General features: G+C 46.3%; 9 protein-coding genes across 9 annotated transcripts; 5 read left to right on the top strand and 4 right to left on the bottom strand.

Annotated features, from left to right (window-relative positions):
- Window positions 1-405: 405 nt before the first annotated feature.
- BGW36DRAFT_397967 (putative neutral/alkaline nonlysosomal ceramidase) lies at window positions 406-2,671 on the top strand (the record flags this gene model as incomplete). Its single annotated transcript, XM_046218349.1, has 3 exons — window positions 406-424; window positions 459-525; window positions 580-2,671. The coding sequence occupies 3 exons, from the start codon at window positions 406-408 to the stop codon at window positions 2,669-2,671; spliced, it is 2,178 nt and encodes a 725-aa protein (XP_046071352.1).
- A 541-nt stretch (window positions 2,672-3,212) lies between these two features.
- BGW36DRAFT_417581 (uncharacterized protein) lies at window positions 3,213-4,261 on the bottom strand (the record flags this gene model as incomplete). The annotated part of the gene is made up of 5 exons (XM_046219390.1): window positions 3,213-3,390; window positions 3,487-3,645; window positions 3,677-3,956; window positions 4,066-4,151; window positions 4,216-4,261. The coding sequence occupies 5 exons, from the start codon at window positions 4,259-4,261 to the stop codon at window positions 3,245-3,247; spliced, it is 717 nt and encodes a 238-aa protein (XP_046071353.1). The 3' UTR covers window positions 3,213-3,244.
- Window positions 4,262-5,189: 928 nt separating this feature from the next.
- On the top strand, window positions 5,190-6,757 carry BGW36DRAFT_186743 (Alpha/Beta hydrolase protein). Its single transcript, XM_046209755.1, has 3 exons — window positions 5,190-5,513; window positions 5,575-6,493; window positions 6,560-6,757. The coding sequence occupies exons 1-3, from the start codon at window positions 5,284-5,286 to the stop codon at window positions 6,647-6,649; spliced, it is 1,239 nt and encodes a 412-aa protein (XP_046071354.1). The 5' UTR covers window positions 5,190-5,283; the 3' UTR covers window positions 6,650-6,757.
- A 536-nt stretch (window positions 6,758-7,293) lies between these two features.
- Window positions 7,294-7,697, bottom strand: BGW36DRAFT_360255 (uncharacterized protein; the record flags this gene model as incomplete). Its single annotated transcript, XM_046214156.1, has 2 exons — window positions 7,294-7,577; window positions 7,634-7,697. 2 exons carry the CDS (start codon window positions 7,695-7,697, stop codon window positions 7,294-7,296), a joined length of 348 nt encoding a protein of 115 aa, XP_046071355.1.
- Window positions 7,698-9,474: 1,777 nt separating this feature from the next.
- Window positions 9,475-10,128, bottom strand: BGW36DRAFT_380959 (uncharacterized protein; the record flags this gene model as incomplete). Its single annotated transcript, XM_046216379.1, has 1 exon — window positions 9,475-10,128. A coding segment is annotated over one exon (229 nt), but the record flags the coding sequence as incomplete, so codon positions are not given.
- Window positions 10,129-13,190: 3,062 nt separating this feature from the next.
- BGW36DRAFT_360256 (WD domain, G-beta repeat protein) lies at window positions 13,191-18,115 on the top strand (the record flags this gene model as incomplete). Its single annotated transcript, XM_046214157.1, has 5 exons — window positions 13,191-13,578; window positions 13,636-13,759; window positions 13,811-14,119; window positions 14,172-14,938; window positions 14,997-18,115. The coding sequence occupies 5 exons, from the start codon at window positions 13,191-13,193 to the stop codon at window positions 18,113-18,115; spliced, it is 4,707 nt and encodes a 1,568-aa protein (XP_046071357.1).
- Window positions 18,116-18,734: 619 nt separating this feature from the next.
- BGW36DRAFT_380963 (uncharacterized protein) lies at window positions 18,735-20,058 on the top strand. Its single transcript, XM_046216380.1, has one exon. It carries the CDS (start codon window positions 18,803-18,805, stop codon window positions 19,967-19,969), a length of 1,167 nt encoding a protein of 388 aa, XP_046071358.1. The 5' UTR covers window positions 18,735-18,802; the 3' UTR covers window positions 19,970-20,058.
- Window positions 20,059-20,146: 88 nt separating this feature from the next.
- BGW36DRAFT_297976 (putative protease S8 tripeptidyl peptidase I) lies at window positions 20,147-21,896 on the bottom strand (the record flags this gene model as incomplete). Its single annotated transcript, XM_046211397.1, has 2 exons — window positions 20,147-20,381; window positions 20,449-21,896. 2 exons carry the CDS (start codon window positions 21,894-21,896, stop codon window positions 20,147-20,149), a joined length of 1,683 nt encoding a protein of 560 aa, XP_046071359.1.
- A 2,575-nt stretch (window positions 21,897-24,471) lies between these two features.
- Window positions 24,472-26,282, top strand: BGW36DRAFT_343232 (major facilitator superfamily domain-containing protein; the record flags this gene model as incomplete). Its single annotated transcript, XM_046213145.1, has 4 exons — window positions 24,472-24,744; window positions 24,823-25,809; window positions 25,878-26,009; window positions 26,069-26,282. Exons 1-4 carry the CDS (start codon window positions 24,632-24,634, stop codon window positions 26,280-26,282), a joined length of 1,446 nt encoding a protein of 481 aa, XP_046071360.1. The 5' UTR covers window positions 24,472-24,631.
- Between the last annotated feature and the right edge of the window lie 283 nt (window positions 26,283-26,565).

A 26,565-nucleotide genomic window follows, 5' to 3' on the forward strand; every position in this document is an offset into this window, starting at 1 on the left:
AGCAGCGGGTTCAGAGGTCGTTTAGACATCGTATCTCCATTGCACAGGCGCTTCCTTCAATATATTATCCGAAGTTTAAGAGTCTCAGTCAAGTGACTAGTTTCTTCCCTCTTCGGGTCAAAGCACACAGCTTCTTAGATTGCATAAGCCAGAACCAGTAGATCAAAACCTGGTCTGTCAAACTATATCCTAGGAAGTTTACGGAACATTTGAATATAAATAAATATTGCTCTTTTTGCCACCTAGGTTTCTTTTTTCCAAGTCAAAATTGCTATTTTCACATAATTATACTTAATCAAGGGATAGGACAAATCTCCTCCCGCTTTTGTTCATTTTGAAGATGCTATCAATGAAAAGCATGCTCACAAATGCTAAGCATTTGTTCTGCCTTCTCCTCGTTGCTCTATGTCTCGTGAATATCGGGGTATCAGAGAAACAACTCTTCGACTTTCCTCCAGATATCCAGAAACGGGCGACCGATGGATCAACCTTTCTAGTCGGGGTGGGGAAAGCCGATATAACAGGGTAACCATTTCTTACTGACATAAAAGTGATGAGCACTAAAATTTGCTATACTAGGCCTGTCGCAGAAGTGCCCCTTGTGGGAATGGGAAATTCGTCACAAATTGGGACGGGGCTTAGACAACGGATCTTTGCTCGCACGTTCATTTTTGCCGATCCCGCCAATGCCACAAATACATGGATATATACTGTCTTAGACAACCAGTCAGGGGATACAGCCATTCGACATGGGATAGTCCAAGGCCTCGCTAGTCTAGGGGAAGAGTATAGTCAGTATGGACAACACAATGTAGCTATCACTGGCACGCATTCGCATTCCGGCCCAGGAGGATGGCACAATTATCTCCTGGTCCAGATATCCACTCTCGGCTTTAACCAGCAAAGCTATGAAGCTATTGTAGAAGGAACTCTACTATCAATTACGCGAGCCCATGAGAGTCTGTCTTTGAGTAAAATCACGGTGGCTAGCACTGAGATTGTGGACGGCAATATCAATCGCAGCGGTTACTCATACCTAGCAAATCCGGCATTCGAGCGAGATCAATACGAATACGACACAGATAAAACCATGACATTACTGGTGATTGATCGTATATCAGATAATAAGACAACGGGTGTCTTATCTTTCTACTCCGTGCACGGTACCTCGAATTATAATAATAACACTCTAGTGACCGGAGATAACAAAGGAGTCGCCGCATATCTTTTTGAGCGGAGCGTGAGCAGCGACGCCCGGTTTGCCGATGGTTTCGTTGCTGGATTTTCGCAATCGAGTGTTGGTGACACCTCTCCCAATGTGCTTGGGGCGTTTTGCGAGGACACAGGATTACCATGCAGATTCGAGGACAGCACATGCAATGGGAAGACAGAGCTCTGCCAAGGGCGAGGACCTTATTTTCAAGAGAACGACAATGGCGCAAAGAGCTGTTTCGAAATAGGAAGACGACAATATGTTGCCGCGGCTGATCTTTATAACCAGATGGCGCTCGGTACAGCATTAAATGCTACTCAGATTACTGGTAGTGCATCTGTGGCATCATTTCATACGTACAATCAGATGTCAGGGTTTCAATTTACGTCTCCATTCAACGGCAGCACACTGTCTACTTGCTACTCGGCTTTGGGCTACCCTTTCGCCGGTGGAACCAGCGATGGACCAGGAGCCTTCGATTTTACGCAGAACAATACTAATCCTGAGATCAAGAATCCTTTCTGGAGGGCAGTCAGTGGTATAGTCCATAAGCCCAGCCCCCAGCAAGTCCAGTGCCAAGCTCCTAAGAACATCTTTCTTGATCTTGGTCTGAACACATTCCCATATGCGTGGGCGCCAGATATTGTGGATGTTCAAGGCCTTCGTATCGGCCAGCTGATCATCATAGTGTCCCCAAGCGAGGTTACCACCATGTCAGGTCGCCGGTGGAAAGGGGCAGTATCTCAAGCAGCGCAAAAACTGTTATCTCTTTCTGATCCGATTGTCGTCCTCGGCTCCCCTGCTAATTCCTATTCGCATTATGTGACAACTGAGGAGGAGTATAATGTACAACGATACGAAGGCGCGTCTACTATATTCGGTCCAAATCAGCTCGCGGCCTACGTTAATCTAAGCCTGACCTACTTACCTTACTTAGATACGGCCACTCAAGTTGTAACATTGCCTCCCTTACCTGCAGGACCGAGTCCACCCATCAATACTAATAATTCCCTGTCTTTCATCCCTGGTGTTGTCTACGACAATCCCCCTACTGGGTATTCATTTGGAGATGTGTTATATTCTTCTCCGACAAATGAGACGTACTCTCCTGGTGACTCCATCACAGTAGCCTTTGTAGGTGCCAACCCACGAAATGACTTGCGTCTAGAAGACACATACGCTGCTGTTGAAATGAAGACCGATAGTGGGGATTGGATTCAGGTGCGGGACGACACAGACTGGAATCTGAAATATGAGTGGGTGCGCACAAACACAGTCGTTGGCAGTAGTGAGGTCACCTTAACTTGGCACATCGAAGATCCTTACTATCTCACTGGGTGGTCACAGCCACTTCGAAGCGGCACATACCGATTGCATTACTACGGTAATTCTAAGAATATCTTGGGTGCCATCACCTTTTTTGAAGGTGTTGGACCAGTTTTTGAAGTTGACGTCTAGTTATTATTTACCATTGGTCAGAAATATATATGTAACAAACTTGACTTGAGCATGATTGTTTATTATTTTAAAAATTTCTGACTCTATCTTCAATCTGGAAGGATTAATTTTGAATGAGAATATTGGGAAATTGTTACAATGATCAACAACTCGTCATAGAAATTGGTGATCACTATGAATATTCTACTAAAAATGGAGAGGTCCGTAAGGTCGATATTTATAAAGTGGCCTATTATCGCAATGATATAGGCAAAGGAGTTGTTGGATATTATTGGAAAGCGGCTTGTATGGATGGGCAGATGGATATGGAATGCTCAGGCCAACGCATTGAGGAAAGCTGCATTTGTGAGATAGCAGATGAAAGGAAAATCTACAAATGCCGATATTTTACCATGGGCTAGAGCATGTATGATTTCGTATTCTTCAGGAGTTAATGACAAGACACCAGAAATATAAAGAATGGACGCTACTTGTGTGAGACTAACGCCTGTGTGCTTTAGATTCCATAATCCAGCAATATTTTATGAAGAATACATCTATTGGAGAATGTTAACAATTGCTATCAATTCAGATTTATTTACATAGAACAGTCGGTCCTTGTGTCTGATTCCAACGATAAATACCACCGTCACCAATATTATACCGGTAATAGTTTTCTGTTCCTTCAGGCACGGTCGCTTTCTGCAATGTGATATTTATCCGATCATGACTCGCCTCCCCTCCCTTGCGGTTCGACTGTGTCTGGCTACGAAAAGTCATATCGCCCGTTGCAAGCGTTTATTGGATAGGCTTCTCTCAGCTGATAGGTAGGGAACCCCATGTCTTAGCAGGAGTGGTTAAAGGTGGCTCGTGCTTCATCAAAAAGTCTCGCTTTGCATCCAGGGTTAGGCTTGCAATGTTCCGGGTTGCCCCAAGAAATTGCTCGTCGTTGGAATAATACGAAATACTGTCATATCCCGATGCATAGTAGTTGACTAGTATAGAAGTTATAGGTTGTGCCGTCACCCAGGACATCTTCAACTTGTTTGCTGAGTAAATCCAAACAGCTGGGTATTGGGCGTGGAAGATATTGGTATTTATCAATTTTAACGGGCTGGAGAGATTTGTTGTCTAATAGCTTTCTACTATTGCTACCGGTTTTTGAGAATGAAAAGTAGGATGTGGTATCGACCCCAAAAACTGTTGTATAGCGTGGCGTATTGATAACGGTATGTGTTGGTTCGCGCTTGATTGTGTATCTCACGCGATAAAATAGTAACTCGAGTCGGAGGAAATTGAAATATTCCTTTTGCAGTTGGTTGCGGAATTTATGGTTCGTAGTACAAAAGATTGAGATGAGACTGGTCACTGATGGCTCGGGGTTGGTGTGCGGGTGTTGAAAAGGCGAAACCAACGGAGAAGTGCGATGGGAGCTTTGCAACTGGAAAAGGATATGCAGGATGAGGCTCTGGAGGAAGACCTTCTTCTGTATCTGGAATTTCTATCTTGTATTTGTCGATGGTGATGGTGGTGGTAATTGGGTTTTTGCTGTTTCTGTTCTAGACTTTTTAGGAGTCGAAATCGGTGGTGTTGTGAATTTGAAGAATGCATCAAGGGTTCTTTTAGACATATCGAGTCGGATTGCTTCTGTTAATTAGATGTAAATAATAAATTTTCACGGGTATAGAGAGGAATGGGCAGGTTAGTGGTGCTATTATTGAATACTTTGGGTGTGATTATTGGCCTGTAGAGAAGGCAAGAATAAGACCTAATCTTGAACAGGACGCGACGAGGCGGTGATGTCATAACCTTGTTTTTTCTCCACTGTTGAAGCATGCTTACTTATTTGATACCAATAAGAAGTCCGCGGTCGGATTCATAGAAAATTGAAACTTGATGCGTGGACAGTGTTGACTGAGTGACCCTGTCCAATAGTTTCCTTTGATTCTACACGGGCTTTGAACGCGTCGACATTCGTCCACCAGCTGATAGATTTGCGCCAGCTTTATGTTCTCTTTAATGGATCTCAGCGTTTACTCGATCCCGCTTAAAAGTTTGACATCTTGAATTTTGAACAGGTATTATCCTTGCTTAACTATTGATTTGCTGCCTTGAGTGTGTTATCTGATGCTTCTTTCAATTAGGTTTATTATGGTGACTGACGCGGGATGAGTCATAACAGGCAGTCATATCGTCAACACCAATGAGAACCCACCACGTTATATTATGGAATTATCAAATCGGGGTGTTACTCGAATATATCGTCGTTTCTGCGTAGATCATTCAGATTTCAAAAGCAGATATGGGTTGCTCCACACAGCTGAAACCATTTCAATGCCAACCAAGTTGTGACAGATTGCGGTAATATCAAGTAACGGTCTTCTGTGGTCAACAATGTAACCCATGTAAAACATATGAATCTGTTCCTGGAATCCTAAAGAAAGTAGGGGAAGACTCGTAAATGTAAGACTTTTATGGATCTTCAACCAAGGAACTAGCAATGTAAGATTCACATGGATAATTCTCGAATACACTAGATGTCACATCCAAATCAGCTAAAAAGGCGATGTGGCGACGTGTTTTTGCAAATGTGAACCACTAGTTTTGCATCCCAAATCAAAACTTCAATCATCATGGCCTCGATTACCTTTGGTACTCCACCCCACCCTGTCGACCCATCCGCAAATTTAAGACCCTTCAATATCTCTATTCCTGATGCTGAGATCGAAAAATTAAACACTCTCCTCGAGCTTTGTCCCATCGCGCCTCCAAATCGGGCAAATTCGCGCGAGGATGGCTCTCAGGGTATTCCACGAAAGGTTTTGGTAGACATGGTAGAGTATTGGCGGAGAAAATACGATTGGTAAATAGCGAGAAATCTCTCGAATTATTACAACTTTTTAAATCCTAATAGACTTGTGTAGGAAAAAGTGGGAGTCGACTCTCAACTCGTTTCCTCAGTACAAGATTACGATCGCCGATAACGAATCGAGGGCTTATGACATCCAGTTCTTCGCTTTATTCTCCAAGAACCCGTCCGCAATCCCTATTCTGCTTCTTCACAGTTGGCCTGGCTCCGTTGTCGAGTTCTTGCCATTACTACTTAAACTACGCTCGCAGTATGCTTCCTCCGGGGCGGAATCACTTCCTTACCATATAGTCATACCCCATTATATCGGATATGGGTTTTCCGACCCACCGCCGCTCGACAAAGATATTACGCACACTGACAATGCGCGCTTAGTTTCGAAGATGATGCGTGCACTGGGCTTTGCAGAGACTGGTTATGTGGTACAGGGTGGGGATCTAGGCTCAGCTACAGCTCTGGTTGTTGCCAGTAACGACCCAGCATGCAAAATGGTGCACGTCAACCTCCTGAATATTACACCTCCACCGGGAACTGACGTGGAGGCCGATATCAAAGCCGGAAAATACACTCACGAGGAGACGGAGTCACTCATCAACACCATGGAGTTTCTCAAGAAGGAAACTGCTTTCATTAAACTCAACGGCACTAAGCCCGCCACAGCTGGTTTCCTAGTTGGAAGTAGCCCAGTCGCATTACTAGCTTGGATAGGTGAGAAAATGCTCAAGTGGACTGATGAGCAGCCAAGCATAGATCTAATTCTAACGAATTTGTCGATATATTGGTTCTCGGGATGCTACGCGACGACTATCTCGCATCATCAGCTAGTCCTTGAAGATTCAGAGCCTCTCACTAGTGGTTGGAAGGGGGTCAATGTGCCATTGGGATACTCTTGGTTCAAGAAGGAGCTTGTCAACCCGCCGAAGCCATGGATTGACTATACTGGAAAATTGAGCTGGTATCGGATACATGAGAAGGTAAGTCTTACGAGACTCCTCTATTGGTAACAGATATGCGTATACTAACAAGTTTATTTCCTATAGGGCGGACATTTTGCTTCTCTTGAAATGCCCGACGTGTTTTGGAAGGATGTGGAGGACTTTGTAAATGAATTCTGGGGGAAGGCTGACTAGATGGAGTATAGGCTTCTCGTATGCGTGGCTTAGAGTCATGTATGTTTTTATACATATTCTTTTTTTTTTTGTTTCATGATTGGGATTCTGTGTGACACCGCACCTGACACAGGAGGGGGACGACCAAGTCCAGCCACAGTACCTATTCTTTTCTTTTCTTTTCCTGTCTCGAGACCTTGACCGTTAAAACTTGAACAATCAAGGATATTAGCACTTATGATGAAGCAGCAATTGTTGAAAGAATACGGCGGTAGTTTCGCGCATAACTTCGCATTATACGACCTGCATCACCCTGAGCCAGCCCTAATGCAAGTGGGTTATTTGCAAGAAAGTACTTTCCTTGTATCCGATGATTTATTTTTATCTCATGTTTCACTTGTCAATGTCGACACTTTCGTTCGAACTTCAACGGGCATCCTTCTTTCACATCTTCAACACTAGTTGACAAGTCTCGTTCTACAAATACGGATGAAATTGTGCTTCATTTAGGTACCTCTATCGGAGATCGATTGATATATATATATATGACTCGTATCTGGTGAAATAAGAATTATAGGCTCGCTATGCAAAAACCTGTAACTGGCGGTCTCCCCACCAACCCTACAATGTTACCGTAGCCCTCAAGAGGACACCAAATCCACGAATTATCCGCGTCTTGAACCGACAGTGATACGCCCGTCTATCGCGAAAGCAGGAAAGTTATGAGCAGAGGAATCGTCCATGTAGCCGGTGCCTAGTACAATATGATTCTCGTAATCTATCAGAGCCAGGTTATTAGTCTTGTCGTCAAGGTAGAGGAAGTTGCCACATTCAACCAAGGTTACCAAGGCATCGCCGTTAGACTGGGGGTCGTCACGAAAGTTTAGGCCGTTGATTGAAGACCCAGGGTTACTCGTCTCGACGCCTGCAATGAAGTAATATGGATCAGCTATTTGGTCGGTTAGTATCATATTTTTATTGTAATGGCTTATGGGATATACACACGACTAGCTAGAGCCTCGGAACTGAGGGTTAAAAGTCCCGCAAGAGTAAAGGTTGGCTTCACCATTTTTCAAATTTCAACTTTGACTGACGACAAAGTTCATGCTTGATGGGAGAAAACGCGGCTGTTTATATGTACAGAATCGTCACTAAACGTTACATGTGTACTTGATACCATTTTAAAGGTCCAAAATAGCAGGGTGACGGGATTGGCGATCGAATATGTCAGGCGAAGACTCTTGGCGCTGGTAATGTTTTAGCTACTCTTGTATATTGGCTTAATTAGTAAATAACATTGCCTTACGAAAGTGAGAATAAGGATTTCAACGTTGGGACTTCCTGATGCCAGGCTATCGTCATACATATAATTCAGCTGTGACTGGACGACATTGAAGGGTAGACTAGAACAATGACGGCCAAGATGACCGGGAAACGCACAGGACAGAAGCTGATATTAATGGCATTACCAAAATCTATCGCATAATATTGAATAAACACCATACATATATAGATTTTGGATGATCATAACAGGAATTCTTGAAAGTTGAAAGTTTTGTCTGTATGGGAGGCTAAAGCAAGAATAAATGACCCGTTGAATACTTTCACCAATGCCAGGCTCCAGTCAATCTCGATATCTAATAGAGTCTTGAAGAATCTTGATGAAGACATTGACTTCAACTAAAACCCTGACTTGAAAATAGGAGATGACCAGGCATGGCACAATTCTTTACCCTACACCAATGCTCATACCGGATATTTCTGGAAAACTTCGTTATTCTGGTGGCTGTGTTTTCCACAGAACATGGAAATACGTGTTTCCGGGTCATATTGGCACATGATAAAGAATATATTTACGTAATTTAGAAAACGAATTCAAGCATGTGGTTTGAATTAGTTTTAACGGCGAGGTATCTAGTATCAATTCCTCAATTCCTAACTGAAAACACGTTCAGAGTAGATCAATGGGCGGTAATCGATGTTACCTACTCCTTGAATACTTTTTTTATCATGCGGGTACGTTCTCTTAACTGCCGGCCAGCTTTTGTAGCAACGTAGTTGTCCCTTGGAGTCTACGCAGACTGCGCATACCACCAACCTATAGCAATGGCTCGACTAGTAGTATCCGCTGCATGTAACCAATATCGACCGGGTTTCAAACAGACTGCTGCATGAAATGATAATAGGCAGTGATGCTGATAACAAGCTATTGCCAAGCCTACACCACAGGATACTCAAGCACTTAGGCCTATCGGTAAATTTTTCAATGGCTATTATTCTACTCTGCACTCCAAGTTTGATAGTGCATATGATAGTGGTCTAAAAATAGTAGATAGCTAGCTAGTGGAGTAGTTAAAAACCGAAGGACGAAAATCAAGCCAACGCATCAATGCATCGAAATGGGTCTTGGCCTGCAGCTGATGCAGCGAAAACGAAAACGGGAACCCCAGAACCGAGCATGGAGTGCATACGTATGGATACTTTGTATAAAAGTTAAAGCTTTTATATCGATATTGCTTTTTGCTTATTGGAAAACGGGACCGGTGGCGTCAGACTATGGAATGTACTTACAGTAGTATAACCAAAAAGGAATTTTCATGGATCCCCCGTTGACAGAAGGTGACACCACATCTTTCCTGATATATAATGGAAACGGCAATTATGATAATTGATATAATTTAGACCGCATACGGTAGTCCTGAGCGGTGTTACATGTCAGAGGTATTAATGGAGTCCCTGTAATACCTCGTGCCCAACACGCCGGGTCGACCTGATTATGATACCCATCTATGACAAATGTCTGCGATAGACGTAATATGATCTAATTATTAATATTCCGTTCTTAAGATCAGGTATCATGCACTCCATCAACACTTTTTCCTCAATAGTTGCCTTAGCACAGGGCATTAAGATGTTCTGGGCATAGTCTGTCTATTTCGAGAAATGTGGCTGGGAGACTAGGACAACAGCGTAATAAGCGATTCAGATTAAGCTGTCGGCATCGGCAGAACCGACTTCCATTGACAGTTAGATTAATAGTGGCTGGCGTGGTGCATTTTCTGCTTCCATTCTCATTATATCCGAAGTCAAACATATCGGACCCAATTGGCTCATGCCTTGGGCGATATGCGCACTGACGGGGCTGGGCCTTGATGGCGATTATCGTCACACTTTTTTACGACAACGAAGGTTTGGATCTGGTCAGTCTTGCTTGCTCTTGTGAACTCGGCTAACCGATCAACTCCAACTACTACTGCTAGTCCGAGCGGGGTCAAACAAACCCGCCCGCTGTCATCAATCTCGGATGCATGTCCGTCACATCCCCAACTGGAGCCCGTGCGCGGACAAAGAAATTGGAGTAAAATGAAGAATAGGCTTCGGAGGGAACAAAGAAAGACAAGCCAAAGGAAGAAAAAGAAGAAAAAGAAGAAAAAGAAAAGAAATAGCAAAGCAACAAGTTAACTATTATTGTGAAGCTTGGAATGACAGCACCATGCATGTGCGGGGTTGACATATCACCGTATCCACTACAAGTAATGAGTACTACTACCTGGTAGTTGCACCTTCCTGTCGAGTGGGGCAGAAGTAGAGGTCAGGCCTGGGACTTTTTGCATTTCTCTCCAGCCATCGGAATTTTCGAGGCATTTTCCGTGCCCGTTATTATCGTCTTGTCCCATTCTCGCCCTGAAGGCTCGGCGAGGACAGCGAAACTATTGCCTGATTACGGCTAGGAACGTCCTGTTTGGGTTGGCGTAGCCCTAGCTGTAAGCTCGCCATCCCGTCACTCTCCTTAATACTGTGATTTATACGAGGATGATCACGTTGATTATCATAATACTCGTTGATAATATCGTGTTGGTGAGAATTTAAAAATGAAAATGCCAAAAACCAACAAATGAGAGGTCGGTGACACAGTTGGCAGTCAAATGGCAAATCTGGTGATTCGTACTAGGCACGTCGATTGGCACACTTTTTCTTTCTGGCGCATATTTCTGATTATTCCACTACTAGTCCACTTGCCGCCTTGTCCTCGTGCATGGAAGAAAAACCCCAACATATCACATCCATCACGTGCTGATACACCCATAATAAGCATCACAATAACAGTTGTTACTGTAATGATTGAGATAAAAATGGCTCGGAATAATCACAACGCGGGAAGGACCGCAAGCACGGACGGTGGAGAATTCTTCAGCGATCCCCTGCTCCACCAACTCTGGCAGAGTAGAGCATTCTTATTATTATTAATATTGCATCCACAGAATTAATCCATCCATTGATGAAAGGCAAGAATTCCAGTCTGTCTCGCGGGCAGTGTCTGCAGATAGACCATATATGAAATAAAATCTATATATACCTCGGCTGCTCAGTGGACGTTGCATTACTCGCGACACTATTATTGCATGTCACTGGGCTCTCTGTGTGCTAAAGTCGATACAAGATAGGTACGTGCTCACCGCTAACTGCCGGTCCACTGTCCAGTCCAGATTGAAATCTTTCTCTTCTGTCCTCAATTTTAGTGCAGCGTTGTCCCCGGAGTACCTTGGTTCGAGTGCAAACTAAGCGACGCTACCTGGGCCATCACTGTTACGTCGCGGGTCGGTCGGCGATGGCCACCAAAGTGAGCAGCCATCCATGCTCCATCATATCATCCCGCAATCTTCGTTCGTTCTTATTCCTCCGGGAAACGGCGACTCAGATCATTGGTACTACCCAGGACTAGCGGTGTTGACGGTTGACCACGACGATTGACCACAGAACCAGGCTGGAAGGAGGCGCAAGAAATGCAGAGGGTCTGATCTTAAGTTCTTAATTTAGAGCAGTTCCTCGCGAGCTGCGATTCGATCGACGCTGGCAAGTCAGGCCGTCCACATGCTGGGTACATGGGAGACTAAGTCGAGCCGTCACTTAGTCAGTAGACTGATCATTCCACAAGATTAACAAGGGAGAGTCTACGCGCCGGGCCTTGTTTTAGCGCGGCGGGGCGGGGGTGATTCCCCGGGGATGCTGCAGCTTGCAGGGTTCTTCAGCGCGGCGATTGGCTGGTGCCGGGTGATGAGGGCTGCAGCGTGAAGAAACGATGCCTGCCAATCACGGGCCCGCGCCTGCGTCTTGCAGCAGGCGCTAAAGCGCCCTAACGCGCCCTAACGCGCCCGAGGAGATGCCCTAGGCTTCTGAGGCAGGAGCAGGCCGAGCCCTATGCCAATCGCAGCTTCCCGACGACGGACTGAGCCTGCTCCTGCCTGCTGCGAATTGCAAGCAGTCGCTCCTTCCCCCGCGACTGACTGCCTGCGCTCTTTCTTTGCGTGTCGATCACCCATCGCTTTCCACTCCATTTGCGGATACTCGATAGTAGATGGTAGACTGCACCATGCATGCCCATGCTTTTGCTAGCCATCGACTAATCCATCTCAATTGAACATTTGGTCCATCGCGGCGACATGCGGTGCCCTCATGCAAGTCGACTCCCCGTGCGAGGCCAGCAGCAGCTTCGGTTGCGATCCGATGCAAGCCCAGCGTCCTGTCCACAGTCGAGCTAACTCGCCACAGGCTAGCCAGTCACTCACTCAGTCAGTCCTGGTTGTTATCGCCAAAGCTCTCTCTTCTCGATCCACCCGTTAAGCTTGGCCAGCGTCTCCACCAAAGAGCATCATCCATGCCAATGCCCGCCGTCAGTCATAATCATTGGCCTCATCGGTGATGCGCATCGCCCGCCGCATCGTGCTCGGCGCACGCTCGTTGGCGCTGTTCGCAAATGAATAAAATGAAGCACAGAGCCAGCCAGGCCAGTCACTCTTGCTGACAACCCCACGGCTTCCCAGCCCACATCCTTGCACGCTTGATTGACAGCCCAATTCGACTCTCCATTGCGGATCGGCCCTCGCTTTTACCTTATTGCTACGCTGGGTTGATGCCGTTGGCTGCTCCACGGTGCCTGCATCTCCTGACCCCTGCCCCTCAATAGTACACTATGTAAGCTGCTGCATCTGTCCTCTGGCTGTCGACACTATCTTTCTTGCTTCACACCATCTTGAAACTCTTTCGCGCGCGCCTGTCCGCCATCTCCCTGACCCCCCTGCCTGGTCGGACAAGGAAGCAAGAAAGAAGAAAAAAAAGATTTTTTCCCACAGCAACACCCACAACGACTTTTCTGCATGTCGTGGTCGTCAAGGTACGCTCGCGCCTAGCCGTTCACACTTCGGATATTCAACAGGTAGACGGCGCAGTCTCCTGCTTGGATTGATCCCGACTTTCAGGGTAAGCAGTCTTTTTGAATACCCATGTGTAACCAAATACCTGATACCCCTGGCTGTGTCACCCTCTCTTACCCCTCCAACAGTTTTTGATGCCTTTTTGATGCCTCCGGTTTTCTTTCTATTCTTTATGACTTTGAGCTTGCTGCCCGTCATTGTGATTTAGCACATGCATCAAGTGACTCATACTTGTGCTTTTATATGTACATCGAGTCATTGTGTGCATTGAGTCAATCGCGCTCGACACTCAGCCCATGTTGGTTTCATACTGATCAATGGATAGCTCAAACCGCGTGTGACCTTTGACAATGGCCGACTTGTCGTGGCATCGATCTGTGGCATCAAGCTCGCAATCAACGGCCCCAGTGACGCCCCTCGAATCGACGTGGGATTCGGAATTCCTGCCATGCGCCTCTACTGCCTCATTATTTCTGTTCTCGCAAGGTTCTGTCATTCTATGTCTGCATCATGATACCTTGGCCATCGAGCGCCGGTTTTCATTGCACCAAGAGAGGATCGCCTTCATATGTGTCGACAATGTCAGTGAACGCGGAGCCGGTCGATTGGTGGTGAGCTATGATTATGCGCAAACTGCTATCGTCTGGGACCTTTTCACGGGCAGCGAGATCTCACGATTCGCTTCGTTCGAACCTTTACGAGTAGCTGCCTGGATGAGAAATGGCAATGTGGCCTTCGGTAAATACCCATCAAATAGTCCCCAGTCCATGAATGCCTCGTATTAAAAGATTTCAGGAAATGGCAAGGGAGAAGTGATCCTTTTTGAGCCCTCCACATCAGAACATATCTCTGCCCGCACAATATTTGATCCTATCACATCATTGGCTCCTGGGTCAGACTGTCGAACCTATGCTATTGGGTAATATCATGCCTCCGTTAGCTTCATAGAGAAATAAGCTGACATAGCTAGCTATCAAAATGGTTCTATCTTGATAGCCACCTTGCATCCTACATTCACAATTCTTCACACCTTAACCACTGCTCGTGGGCCCTCGCCGATTGTTTGTGTCGCCTGGCACGCCTCATCTTCAAAGCAAAAGTCTGATATGCTTGCTACGCAAACCTTGGATGGCGATCTTCGAGTGTGGAGTGTGGCAAAGGCCCCGTCAACCGAATCCCCTCGCGTGATCCGGCCTATAAAGAGAACAGAACCTTATTCATCAGGCCCCAAGTGGATTGCATGGTCGAAAAATGGGAAGATTGTACAATATTCTGACAGGTTAGTCGAAGCGTGATTGCTACTTTACTACCAACCATCTAATTTGATATAGGGAAACCTGGGTCTGGGACGTTCGAACTAAAAACGTCACATATGTGACGATCCCAACAATCGAGGACGTTCTAGGAATGGCTAACTACGGCCCGACCGCCACTCTCTTCACACTCGGTCCTAATGATACCGTCCAGCAATATGACTTGGATAATCCTGCTATGGTGGCAAATGTACGCCATCTTCCTTTGGACCAGTCAGCGGCCATAGAAGACCCAAAGCTTAGACCAAACTCACCGGCATACTTTGACAGAGGTGGTGCTATTCACAGTGCCCATGGATTCCGAGGGCCAGAAGTGTCGATTCACGAGATAGCCACCCAACAACGGGCAAATATGACCAGCCCCATGTCGGTTCGCAGTCACACAAACTCGATCAGTTCGCGAGCTTCGTCTGGGCGAGTCCGACCGTTCTCTCCCCCGGTCAAATCGACCTACAGTGGCACCACTTTTTCCATGACTTCACCACTTGGTCGCCAGCCTTCCCAAACCGGCACTTCGATTGCATATGGCTCTTCTGCATCCGTTGTCTCCTCTGTCCGCTCACGTGGCGGCTCACGTCTCAAAAACGAAGTTTCCCGAAGCCCTACAGATAAACCGTTGGAGGACCTATTCCCCTTCACAAGAGCACGGCTTAACGATGTTCCGTACAACCAACATGCTCCTCCCCTTGATGAATCCCGTTTAACTCCGGAGGACTTGCGACGGCAAATGCTTAGGGTGGTTTTTGGGTGGGAAGGAGATATTGAGGAACTGATTCACGATGAACGTAAGTTTCAATGTCGTCTCGTCTTATTAAAAGGTGCCTAATGATATTATTCCCATAGTAAGCCGTCACGCTCCGAACAGTCAGAACGCAATATTTCTATCACGCTGGCTTGGAGAACATGATCCTACGCAAATAATGGCCATGCTCAGTAATGGTCCCGTTAGTTCATCTGCTTGGATGTTTCTTGCTCTCAGTCAAATGGGTGGTCAAGAACAATCTAATAAGGTTGGTCAAAGTTTCGTACAACGACTGCTGGAAGTTGGTGATATCCATGCTTCTGCCACCATACTTTTGGCTCTAGGAGACAAAAATGACGCTATCGAAGTTTACGTGTCCCGTAACTATTTCATGGAAGCTATCCTGATGACTTGTCTCTTGCTGCCCGGTGACTGGCAACGGCAATCGTATCTCGTTCGTCGGTGGGGCGAGCATGTGGTATCGAATTCCCAGCAGCAACTAGCTATCCGGTGCTTCATGTGTACAGGAGCTGAGCCCTCCGAACCATGGAGGTCTCCTACAGCCCCCACTGCTCCTTATCGTGATATTCGCGTAACCTCGCCTGTCTCAGAACCGCAGCCACAGCCAGCCGATCAATCGCGACCGGATCAAGCTAATCGGATGACCGTGAAGAACTCGGCACTCAAACTTATTACATCATTTGGTCCTCAAGCGAATCAATTCAAATTCCCTGGTCTCAAGTCTGATGACCGTACCCCTACAAATGCTCCAGGGATCACACCCATTGCTGAATCGGCCGTTGGAGAATCTGCTCTTTCACCGGGGGGCCTTGGTGCCTACAGGCTCAATAACATTCGGAACATCAATAATGCAATGTCTTCCAGAACTGGCACCCCCAGTATTACGCATCGTCGCCAACGTCTACCTTCCATCGGTGAAACACCGGTTGATGTTCAACCACCCAGCTTCCCCCAAAGATCACTTGCCAGATCCGGAGACTCGAGTTCGGGAAAGGAAAGGGCAAGCGACTCTAACGCTGAAGACGAGGGTGCTGCGAAAGATAGCGGTGTATCTACGTTACTATTATCTTCTGCTCGATATGAACCAGGAGAAACCAGTCATGGTCCCAGCCCACAAACCGCTGTGCAAGCAGCACCAAACAAATTCCATGGCATTAAGGGTCTACCCTCCCCGGCCGCTGGCGTTTTTGAGACTCTAAAGGAGTACAGTCTAACCAGAAATGGTTCCCGGGATCGTAAGCCGGAGGGTCTTCATATCCAATGGCCCCCTATCGATACTTCTGAGTCTGAAACTGGCGGATACCCTTCATATTCTGAAAATACTGATGGTGATGGTAAAAGCCCGGCATCGGTTTTCCATGGCCTACGTGCTACCAAGAGCCCCCTTGTCAGTGGTCGCAGCATCGATCAGTACATCAGTAGTCTCGATGAGGCCAACTATTATGCCAAGCAATTCCGCCGCCCTCAAGCAAAGCCGGCGGGTCATGGGGACACCAGTGGTAGTGAGCACAAGCATAAATCTAGGAACCCGTCGGTGGAATCCCGTGGTCGACCTAATACCCGGTATATTGCGCCAGCAAAGCGATCGCCATCTTCCCCTGTTCCGATGTCCCCCGAGGAGTTTGCAAAATACAATGCAAGCGTCGAGAGTCTTGGTACTGACCGGGCCAAACCGAGGAGCAGAAGCCACACCAAAGGCAGATCACGCGCTCGTGACTCTTCCACGACAGAAAATCGTCAACGTTCCACATCTAGAGGAGTTGATAAGAAGAATAAGGCGCGTAGTCGCAATTCCAGTCGTCGACGACACAGCCGAGGGCGTAGTAGTGACAGGAATAGATCTGTCCTGCAATCTCCTAGCTCGCCTCTGCCGATGTCACCATCCGAAGAACTGCGAGGGTTTGAGGAAAGTCTGCGCTTTGTCACAAGCGATCGTGAAAGGCTGCAAAGGTCTCAACCAAGAAGTTCAAGTCGCCGTGCAGACCGTGGAACCAGTACCCGGCGTGATGCATCACCCGACAAACGACGACCCAGAGCTCGATCAAGCAGCCGTCAGGCCCCCGGAGCCCAGCCCACTTCTGAGCTCACTCCGCAGCTCACCCCACAGCATCCTCCCGCAGAGTTAGTGGAAGAGCCACAAAAGCAAGGTTCTGGGAATGAATCTAGTATTTTGAGCGCAGATGAGCGGGTCAGGAGAGAGCTGGCAGCTGCGGAGCTTGAAGCACGACGTCTATCCCTTGCTCGACGCCCCTCTGCTCCGAACATCCCTCGGCCTGGTGACTTTAAGGCGAATTCAAATACCACGTCCATGGGTGGCAAGGCTCCAGAAAGTCCCCCATCATCTGGTGGATCATTTGGCCGACGTATGCGATCCCAGAGCAACGCCAGTAAGCGGTCACCAGAGATACCCAATGGATCCGATTCAAGCTCGTCCTCTCATGGCCGAACCGGGCCTCTCGGCTTACCTGCAACCCCGAAAGCGATGCGGCATCCTAAATACAGCGATGGATATCTTGAGGAGGAGGTCCCTGCTGTTCCAGGAATACCATTGACGCTGCCCAATACGGTGTATCAATCAGAAGCCGCAAGTATTAGTCGGTCTATGTCCGTCCCGGCCATTGAATTCCAAAACCCAGCACCCGTTGATATTCCTCATCATCCTCGGTACATCCCAGGACTTCCGAGAAGCAGATCGACAAGCAGAACTCGTGGCCCACGAGGGCATCGGCGTGAGAATTCTCGGGAGATCGGGTCTGTTTCTTATGGATCCCCACCCTTACCTGTCAATGTCGAAAACGAGATTATTATCGACAACACGAAGGTATCCCCACCTATTCTTCCAGAGCTACAGCACCTGACTACACCACCACCGCCTCCCCCTGTCCCAAGTTCCAGCGGTTCAAGGCTGAAGGATCCCGCTTCCATTGGTAATGTTATGGATAATTCCCGTGCGGGTCATGAAATTTTGCGACCCGTCACGACTGGCGCCGATACTCAGCACTCGCGCAGGATTTCGACTGATCATAGACGAGGCCGCAGCATAAACGAAAGTTTTGCGACAAAGATCCGAAATTTCACAGGCCGGATGCGAAGCAACAGCCGTGGTCCCAGCGTACGGTCTCCGCCGACAGAGTCTTCTGAAAAGACAGCAGTCTCTCCATATGAGAGCATTCCCATGCCCATTGAAAATGCATTCTAGATCTGGTTCATTTACTTCTTCTGCTTGGCCTTTTTCGCTGCTACTTGATTGTTTCCCTCCGCGCGCTTCATGTCGCTTCTTACATCGACTAATAACGTTACGAGACTACGAATTCCTTCATTCTGATATTCTTTTGACAGCGATATTTGTATGATATTCTCTCACTTATCCTGGTTCCCTGCATGATCGCGTATATACCATAACCATTGTTTCGTTCTATATGCTCTTCTATTTGAAAGCGATTGTCGAGTGTCATTTCCACTCTTTATGAGCATGCATTTGTCGTACCCGACTTTTTGAACATTTTCTGAAATGCATGCGTGCAGGTTGAGCAAAAGCTTACTACTTACAGTGTAGCCCGCGAGGGCGATTAACGCGCTATCTATATATATATATTGTCAATTTAACGCCTCAAGCTGAGGAAATATACAGAGTAACAAAATTTTCTTTTAACCTGTAAAGTTTTACTTAAAATGGAAAATTCGTAATAATCTTCACAACGACCAGGCAAAGAATTGAATTATGTTTATTTGTTGACGTGGGGCTTGTGGATGACTAAGCGGCCACACGACGTCACGTCTTTGCGGGACAGAGCTCCGAGCAAGCTATCTCGTTTTCCCCACAACCTCCCATCAACACCTCGAACCGTTTATTATTTCTATAAGAACATATTTTCGTGGATTCAAAATGGTGCTTGATAACGATACCTTGTCTGACACACCCCGAGATACAGATACTTGGAATAACCCAGACCCCGGCAGTCCGTACGCCGCATTATTCCCGAACAAACTCGAACGCCAGTATCTACACCGCCCCAATGCGTTTTATCTATACGTAGGCTTTGCTGGCCCCTGGAATTGGGAACGAGCGGTACTAGCCCGTTTGAAAAAACACCTCGAGGGCTCCCGCCAGCTACTCCGCCGAGATCCAACACAGGCCGAGACCAACGCATGGGTAGAACTCACAAGTCGCGAAGTGAACGTCCGACAGCTCGGTCTCCCGCTCGGCATATCCGCTGGCCTCATACATGCAAGCTATACGATACGAAGCAAACTTAACATGCCTAAGCAAGCCTCATTCTTCGATAATGTGCAAAATGCCTGGAAGCAAGCCACCGTCATGGAACGTCGATCGGTGGCCTTTCAGGCTGGTCTTCGCTTGTCGTTTTGGGTGCTGTTTATGATGGGCAATCTGCAGGCCTTTGCAGCCTATCGTATCACAACGGCTGTGGCGACAGATTCGCGACTGGAGGATTTCCGTGCTGCGATTCAGCGGTATACGAAAGCACGTATGCAGCAATTCGAAACTACTACGGAGGAAGCACGTCGGAAGAAACGCGAGGAACGTGAAGCGACTCGTCATCAAACAACGGCGACAACAACGGGAAGTGCTGAAGAGCCCCCGGAAATGGACTATGGCCGACGAGATCGGGCACCTGTTGCGGCAGATTCGGTTGATTTTGGGTTTGATGGCCAAGAACAAGATGCTGGAGCCTTTGGCTATGAAGACCAGACGGCTCCAAAGCAAGAAAGACCACGTGGGGGCCCGAATGGGGCTCCGCCAACAAACGCTTGGGAACGTATTCGACAACAGCGTGCTGGTTCTTCGGGTCAATCGACGGACAACATGAATTCGATTTCAGATTGGAGAAGGCGCGCTTATGAGCAACAGCAGCAGAAGGTGCAACAGTCACAGAATTTTGGCTCGGATTATCAGACCGAAGAACAGGCTCGACAAAAAGAGCGGGATGTCGCACAGAGAGAGTTTGATAGCATGTTAGACGCTGAACGACAACTGTCCCAAGATAGCATGGACGCTGGGGATAACGGTAGCAAGAAGAGCTGGAGGCGTTGATAAACAAAATTAAATGTCGCATGTAAATTAGGTAATCTACGAGTGTATTTCTATAAGTTTGATGGACAACATTAACATTAAAATTATGTATCATATTATTTCTACTAGCTAGCATACAGGCGTAGTAAACATTAGCTATAAAAATCTGGAAGAAGGTCCATCAGGTCTTGACTTTCATTAAATAAGACCCTGCATATTTTGATAGTTAGGCGTTCCAAGACCAGTAACAGGGTCCCAGCCCCGTGTAGCTGGAAAGCCATTGGTACTGCACCCTGGGTTGCTACCAGAGACGACGTCGTTCAACACACCGCTCTGGACATACAGCCACGGGTTCAAAAATCCCAAAGGTGGCAGTGGGCTACGCTCAGCGTTAAGGAGAGCAATGGTCGATGCAAAAATTGGAGCGGAAGCACTGTATCGGATCAGCATAAGCATCAATATCAATTTTACCTTGCACCCAAGATCAATAGGAGTCCTACCTGGTTCCGTCCACCAAAGTACCCTGGCCCTGCAGCACGATAACGATGTTTTCTCCCTGGGCAGAAACGTCGGGGTATGCGCGGCCGTTGGGGTTGAATCGGCCACTATATTGGGATCCGAGGGTATTCAGATACCTAGATACGGCGGCATCCTGGTATAGGGGACGCCCAAAGAAGTTTGAGAATCCACCAGCAGAGAGCGTAGCTCCAACCTCAGGAATGGCTGTTGAGGCACCAACAGCAGTAACATATGGGCAACTCGCCGGAAACGTGGGAACAAAAGCGTTGCAAGAGTCGCTAGGTCTGCTGCCAGCGACTCCGCCATCGCCGCTGGCGACAATTACTGACACACCTCGAGCACCGAGCTGAGCCAAGAGATTGCACATGCTAGTTGCAGCGCCTCGCGACAAGGCATTTTCATTGAAACCGTAAGATATGGAGAGGACTGGAGGAGGGTTTTGTAGCTGGAGTATGTAGTTGAAGACATCGGTGAATCCTTGAAGGTTACTCAGTCCTACGGAAATGAAAGTCGTTTGGAGTCCGTTGGCCAAGCCGACGGTGTATTGAATGTCGAGATTGGCTTCAACCCCGGGCTGGCTCTGAGTGTTTATCCCGCCGTCGACGGAGGCGAATTCGAAAGAAGGGCGAGGATTTAGATCAGGACGGAGGTTTAAAAGGAAAAGATTTAAGTCATCGTAACTAGCGTACTCGTTTAAGAATCCGGGAACCGCCAGACCCTGATTTGGAGTTGGGTTTAGGCCTTTAGAGGGTAAGCCGTACAGGGACTGAAGGCAGGCTGGGGTTACTTGTTGGTTGCAGCTCTCAATAGGTACACCAGCTTCGGCAGAGGCGCTGTTATTGCTTATATCAACGGTTCCGTATGTTTGGAGTAACGGACCATCGATTTCAATGAAGTCGGTGGTCGGCTGAATTGTCTCGATATAGTTGGCGATCGACTTGGGTACGGAGTATTTGAGCGTGAGAGTGCGAACCTCGCCCGTCGCTGTACTTTTGAAGTTGTAGAACTTTGTCTGCAGCATTTTCTCAGCCTGTTCGACAGGTATTGCAAAGGAAAGATAGCTGCCATGGTTTTGGATTGCGTCAGGATCCAGGTTCTGCTCCTTGAGCCAGGAAGTTACAGCATCAGAGGCTGCTGAAGATGGGGCTACAAGGTCTTTGAGTTGGTCAGCCGACAAGAATTGGCCGTAAGATGCGTGACCGGGTGTAGCGAGGTTGAGAATAAGGTCAAATAAGTTTGCCTCATCAGCAGGTGCCATGGATAACCGCAGGCTCAACACGTCCGTGGCTGAAGCAGCAGAAATCTGCTCCCATCCTGTCGGGACTGCATCAAACCCTTCCTTAGGTTCATATGTTGTTGGGGCAGCAACTGTAGAGAAGGCATTGAAAGCCACGGACAGCGCCAGTTGCATCAAAAGAGACGAGACCATGTTTTAGTGCAAGATAGCCGAGGCTGTCAGATCCACTCTAAGGGATTAGATTGTGTCTGGCTGACGTCTGTAGACAGAATAAAATCTGTAGATTAAACCAGGGCAAACGAGACTATAAATACACATTGACGCCTAGCAACTAGACATAACATGGGATTTCTGGGAAATCAGCCTCGATACAACACATAAAGTTAAAATATGAAAATGAGCTTTAAGTTCATTCCCAGAAGGGAAGGAAAACTCATAAACGTGACAGACAAGTAGATCAGCCTCCACCGGTGGTATTTAGTGTTTTTCTAGTTATGATAGCTCCTTTTGAAACCTAGATGTTTTTGAGCATTGAGCCAGTAAGATCCAAATATACAAGAAAGCTAATTGATCATGAATCCCGTCAGCAACTACCACCAGTACCAGGTGCCGACTAGCTCCGGACTGGACATCAAACTAGTAGTGGTGTATAGAGGCCAGATGAAATTTGGGCTAGAATACCCCCGCGGAACCCTTAGAGCCAATATATTGTTTGGTGTTTGTCCTTTCAGCGCAAACCACAAGGAACATTAGGACATCAGGATATAATTTCCGCCTCGTGGAACTTAATTCCGAGTGAGCTGCTCCGTACTACCCTTGAGAAAAGATCGTGGTGGACAGAAAAAGCAACAGGTCTAATTTTCAAATTTGAGTGAAATTGTGTGCGAACTACTGCATTTATTATCACAGCTGTACATTCAATAGTTCCTCCGAGATCTCACTTTAGCGTGGAAAGGGTTGCCTTGTTGGGCACCGGCTGGCAAGTTAGGGTTAATTTAGCTCTCGTGGTGGACCAATAAATTTCCGATCTCGGGCCACCCCCATGTAGATCAATTCCTAGCGAAGGATTTAGTGGAGTTAAATTATGAAATACTTTGTTCAGGACATCCACGTTGCAGTTCTTATGCCAGACTATTAGAATTAGCTCTATTTAAAGAGTAGTGTGATATAGAACTCAGTGGGTCCTGTTGAAAGGCGAGATCGACCGAGCTGGATCCTGACAGGGTCTCAAAACCTTAATTGTCACGAAAGCCATTTCTTGGTCCTGCATTTAGCTATTTGGAGTGGCATGGCCAACTTCTGCGTAGTAATTTAAGAAGTGTACAAGTACCGGATTCGTGCTGATCAACTAGTATCCTACCATCTCGACTCGACCAAATTATGGCTGGCCGCGCTGGTAATACTGATCTTGAGAATTGAATGCCATTGGAGGGCAATTTTTCACCCCTAAACGATTTACTGTTGGTATGAAAAATTCCTTGTTGTTTGCCACCTCATCACATTGGAATTGGAAAGAAAGCGATCAAATAATTTTATTGTCGTCCTGTCTGAATATTGTTAGGTGTCTCAGGTGCCTCAGCCCTCCTAGCCTTCGGCAAACACCCACAAATACTCACTCAGATAGCTTCGTTAGTTAGTCCTCCAAATTATAACGTTCTCATACTCTCCACGCTAATGATACTCTAGTCGTAGTATCGAGTACATGCGAACCTACTATAAGATGTTACAAGGTATGTCACATATCCTGAATGTCCTAAGTCACTCCGAACTTGAGACACAAGTTGGATGCCTACTAGTTTGAAAAGTGGCGTATACTTGCAAGATAAATATGTTCCCGTTAATATAGACAAGTATTAAGCTGTGCTTGCCTTCTATCCAAGCCTGGTCTCAGTTTCAGGTGCATCAGACTAGTAGTATGTCCCGTCAACGAGCGGTAACTAACCGAGCACATAGAAACAGCGCCACCGTGCGAATAATTAGAAGGAACAGTATATACGTGGCCCTCAACCCTTTTTTACTGTAAGTTTTTAATTTTGAATGTTCGATTTGGGGTATGTTGTACAGGATTTTGAAATTGGCATCAGGGACTTTGTTTTTCTGTTGACACAGAACTCTACTAAGATTCTTTATCTGGTAAACAAAGTTATTTATTAAACGAACCTATAGAGAAGGCTTATTGATGAATTTTTCTTTGGTTGAGCAAATATATGACAAATTTGCAACATACACATGCAATATAACTCGGATATTACGGCAGGACCTATGTTTCAATGTCAGCGTTCTATTGAAAATATTGACAAAATCGTAAACTTTCAGACAGCGGATTATACTTTTCGAGAATATAGCGGCATAAAGACCTAACTTTTAAAACTATATAAAAAACTAGTTTGACGTGAATATAAAGATACAATAATATCTGGCGAGCTTGCACCAGACGTCAATGATTCTGAGGCATCAAATGATGCTTACGAACCGGGAACTGCGGGACCAAAATGTGTAGCGAACAGTTCCCGCAATACCCGATGTGTCTCCATGATCCGACATAAATTAATAATAGTTGTCAATCTGTCTCATTTATATGGAGTGGAATTATCCTAAGTCGGCCCTGGAATTCCATGAGTTCCGATGACATAACAGGATCAATTTTCATGCACATTGAGTTAAAAACAGCGACTGTGCATCATATGAAATGCGTCGCGACACAATCATTTTCTGCATCTAATCTGGGTTTGTCTATAAATATTTTGAAATATTAAAAAGAAATAATGCATGACCAAATCTCACGAATAAGCAGCACGAGCGATGACCTCAACTTACTCGATGTGCTCCAGCTAGCTCAAACACAGACAAATCGCTTGCAACACAGATTAACTGTGGGATCTACCCGTAGTGGCCAGAAAAGAGAATTCCAGGAAAAGCCTCTATCCATGGGGGGAGGGAAAGCATTTCCGCCGCCGCTACCTGATTCAGACGACTATCTTGTCGAATTCGATGGGTTTGATGATCCGGACCATCCATACAATTGGAGTTTTGCTGTGAAGTATGTTGGTTTGAATTCTGTTTACCTGTATCCCTCCATAACGTGTCTACTTGCTGACATATATTATGATTCTATTAGATTCTATCTATCCCTGATCGCTTGTTTTGGCACTTTTATTTCTTCGTTCACTAGTGCAATCTTTGCTCCAGGCACTAGTGGCGTGGCTCGACAATTCAGCGTCAGTCAGGAAGTGAGCACTCTTGGCACAACTTTGTATGTTTTGGGTTTTGCATTTGGTCCCATGATTTGGGCGCCTGCTTCTGAGCTGATAGGCAGGCGATGGCCGTTAACTGTGGGTAATTTTGGTGCTGCTATTTTCACAATCGCCTCAGCTATGGGCAAAGATATACAAACAGTGATTGTGTGTCGATTCTTTGCGGGTCTCTTTGGTGCTAGCCAGCTTTCCGTTGTTCCAGCGGTATTATCGGACTTATATGATAATACTCAACGAGGCGTTGCCATTGCCATTTATTCTCTTACCGTTTTTACGGGTCCCTTTATGGCTCCTTTCACCGGCGGTTTTATCACTTCGAGCTCACTTGGCTGGCGGTGGAGTCTTTATATTCCTGCATTCTTTGGATTTGCATCTGCAACTCTATTCCTATTCTTTTTTTCGGAAACATATGCACCGTGTCTTCTGAGCACAAAAGCGGCGGTTATTCGACGACAGACCCTTAACTGGGGTATACATGCCAAGCACGATGAAGTGGAGATAGATTTTCAGGAGTTGATTCAGAAGAACTTTCTCCGTCCGTTGAGGATGCTGATTACAGAGCCAATTATATTGCTAGTATCCCTCTACATGTCCTTTATCTATGGACTAGTGTATGCCCTCCTTGAAGCATATCCGTATGTATTCGAGTCATCTTATGGAATGAAACCCGGAATCAGCGGCCTTACATTTATTGGCCTTGTTATTGGACAACTATTAGCATGCACTTTCATTCTTTCTCAACACTCGACATATGTCAAACGACTCATTAGTAATAAGAATATCCCCGTTCCAGAATGGGGCTTGTTGCCGGCTATTGTTGGCGCTCCAGTATTTACTGCTGGAATATTTTGGTAGGTTGAAAAATACATTAGGGTCATCAATTGACGGAGTCCCTTAACATTTACTTACAAGAATCTAGGTTTGGCTGGACTGGTTTTACTGATACTATTCACTGGATGGTTCCAACCACTGCCGGGGTTTTGATCGGATTTGGCGTTTTGTGTATCTTTCTTCCATGTTTCAACTATCTAGTCGATTGCTATCTACCCTTGTAAGTTTGCCTACCTATTGCCAGACAAATAAAGCAGGCTAACAGTTGAGAATAAAAAGGGCAGCTTCAACTGTCGCGGCAAATATCATATTACGATCAAGCGTGGCAGCTGGGTTTCCACTCTTTTCAAGGCAAATGTTCAAAAATCTGGGAATCCAATGGGCTGGAACCTTACTCGGGTGTTTGGCAGCAATCATGATTCCTATTCCTCTTGCCTTACGGGTCTTCGGACCACGAATTAGACGCAAGAGCAAGTTTGCTCTCGAAATATGAGAATTCAAATATTAATGTATATGATGAGATTAGAAAGAACAGACATTGCGGCCTTATGTTATTCTCACTCAAATATTAAAAAAAAGAAGAAAAATATATCAATGATCCGAAATATATCTATGTAATAATAAAATTCAGTGTTTGTTACCAGTGGGTACATATTTAAATCCCTAGGGAATGTGGTAGACATTAAACGAGTAAGTAATATTCCGAACTTGCCTAACACAAACCATCCATTCGATCCCCATTTAACTTCCTTGAACTAGATCCCAGCTCCGATGAT

This window comes from Talaromyces proteolyticus (genome assembly GCF_021365285.1).
Source record: "Talaromyces proteolyticus strain PMI_201 chromosome Unknown BGW36scaffold_7, whole genome shotgun sequence".
Taxonomy (NCBI): domain Eukaryota; kingdom Fungi; phylum Ascomycota; class Eurotiomycetes; order Eurotiales; family Trichocomaceae; genus Talaromyces; species Talaromyces proteolyticus.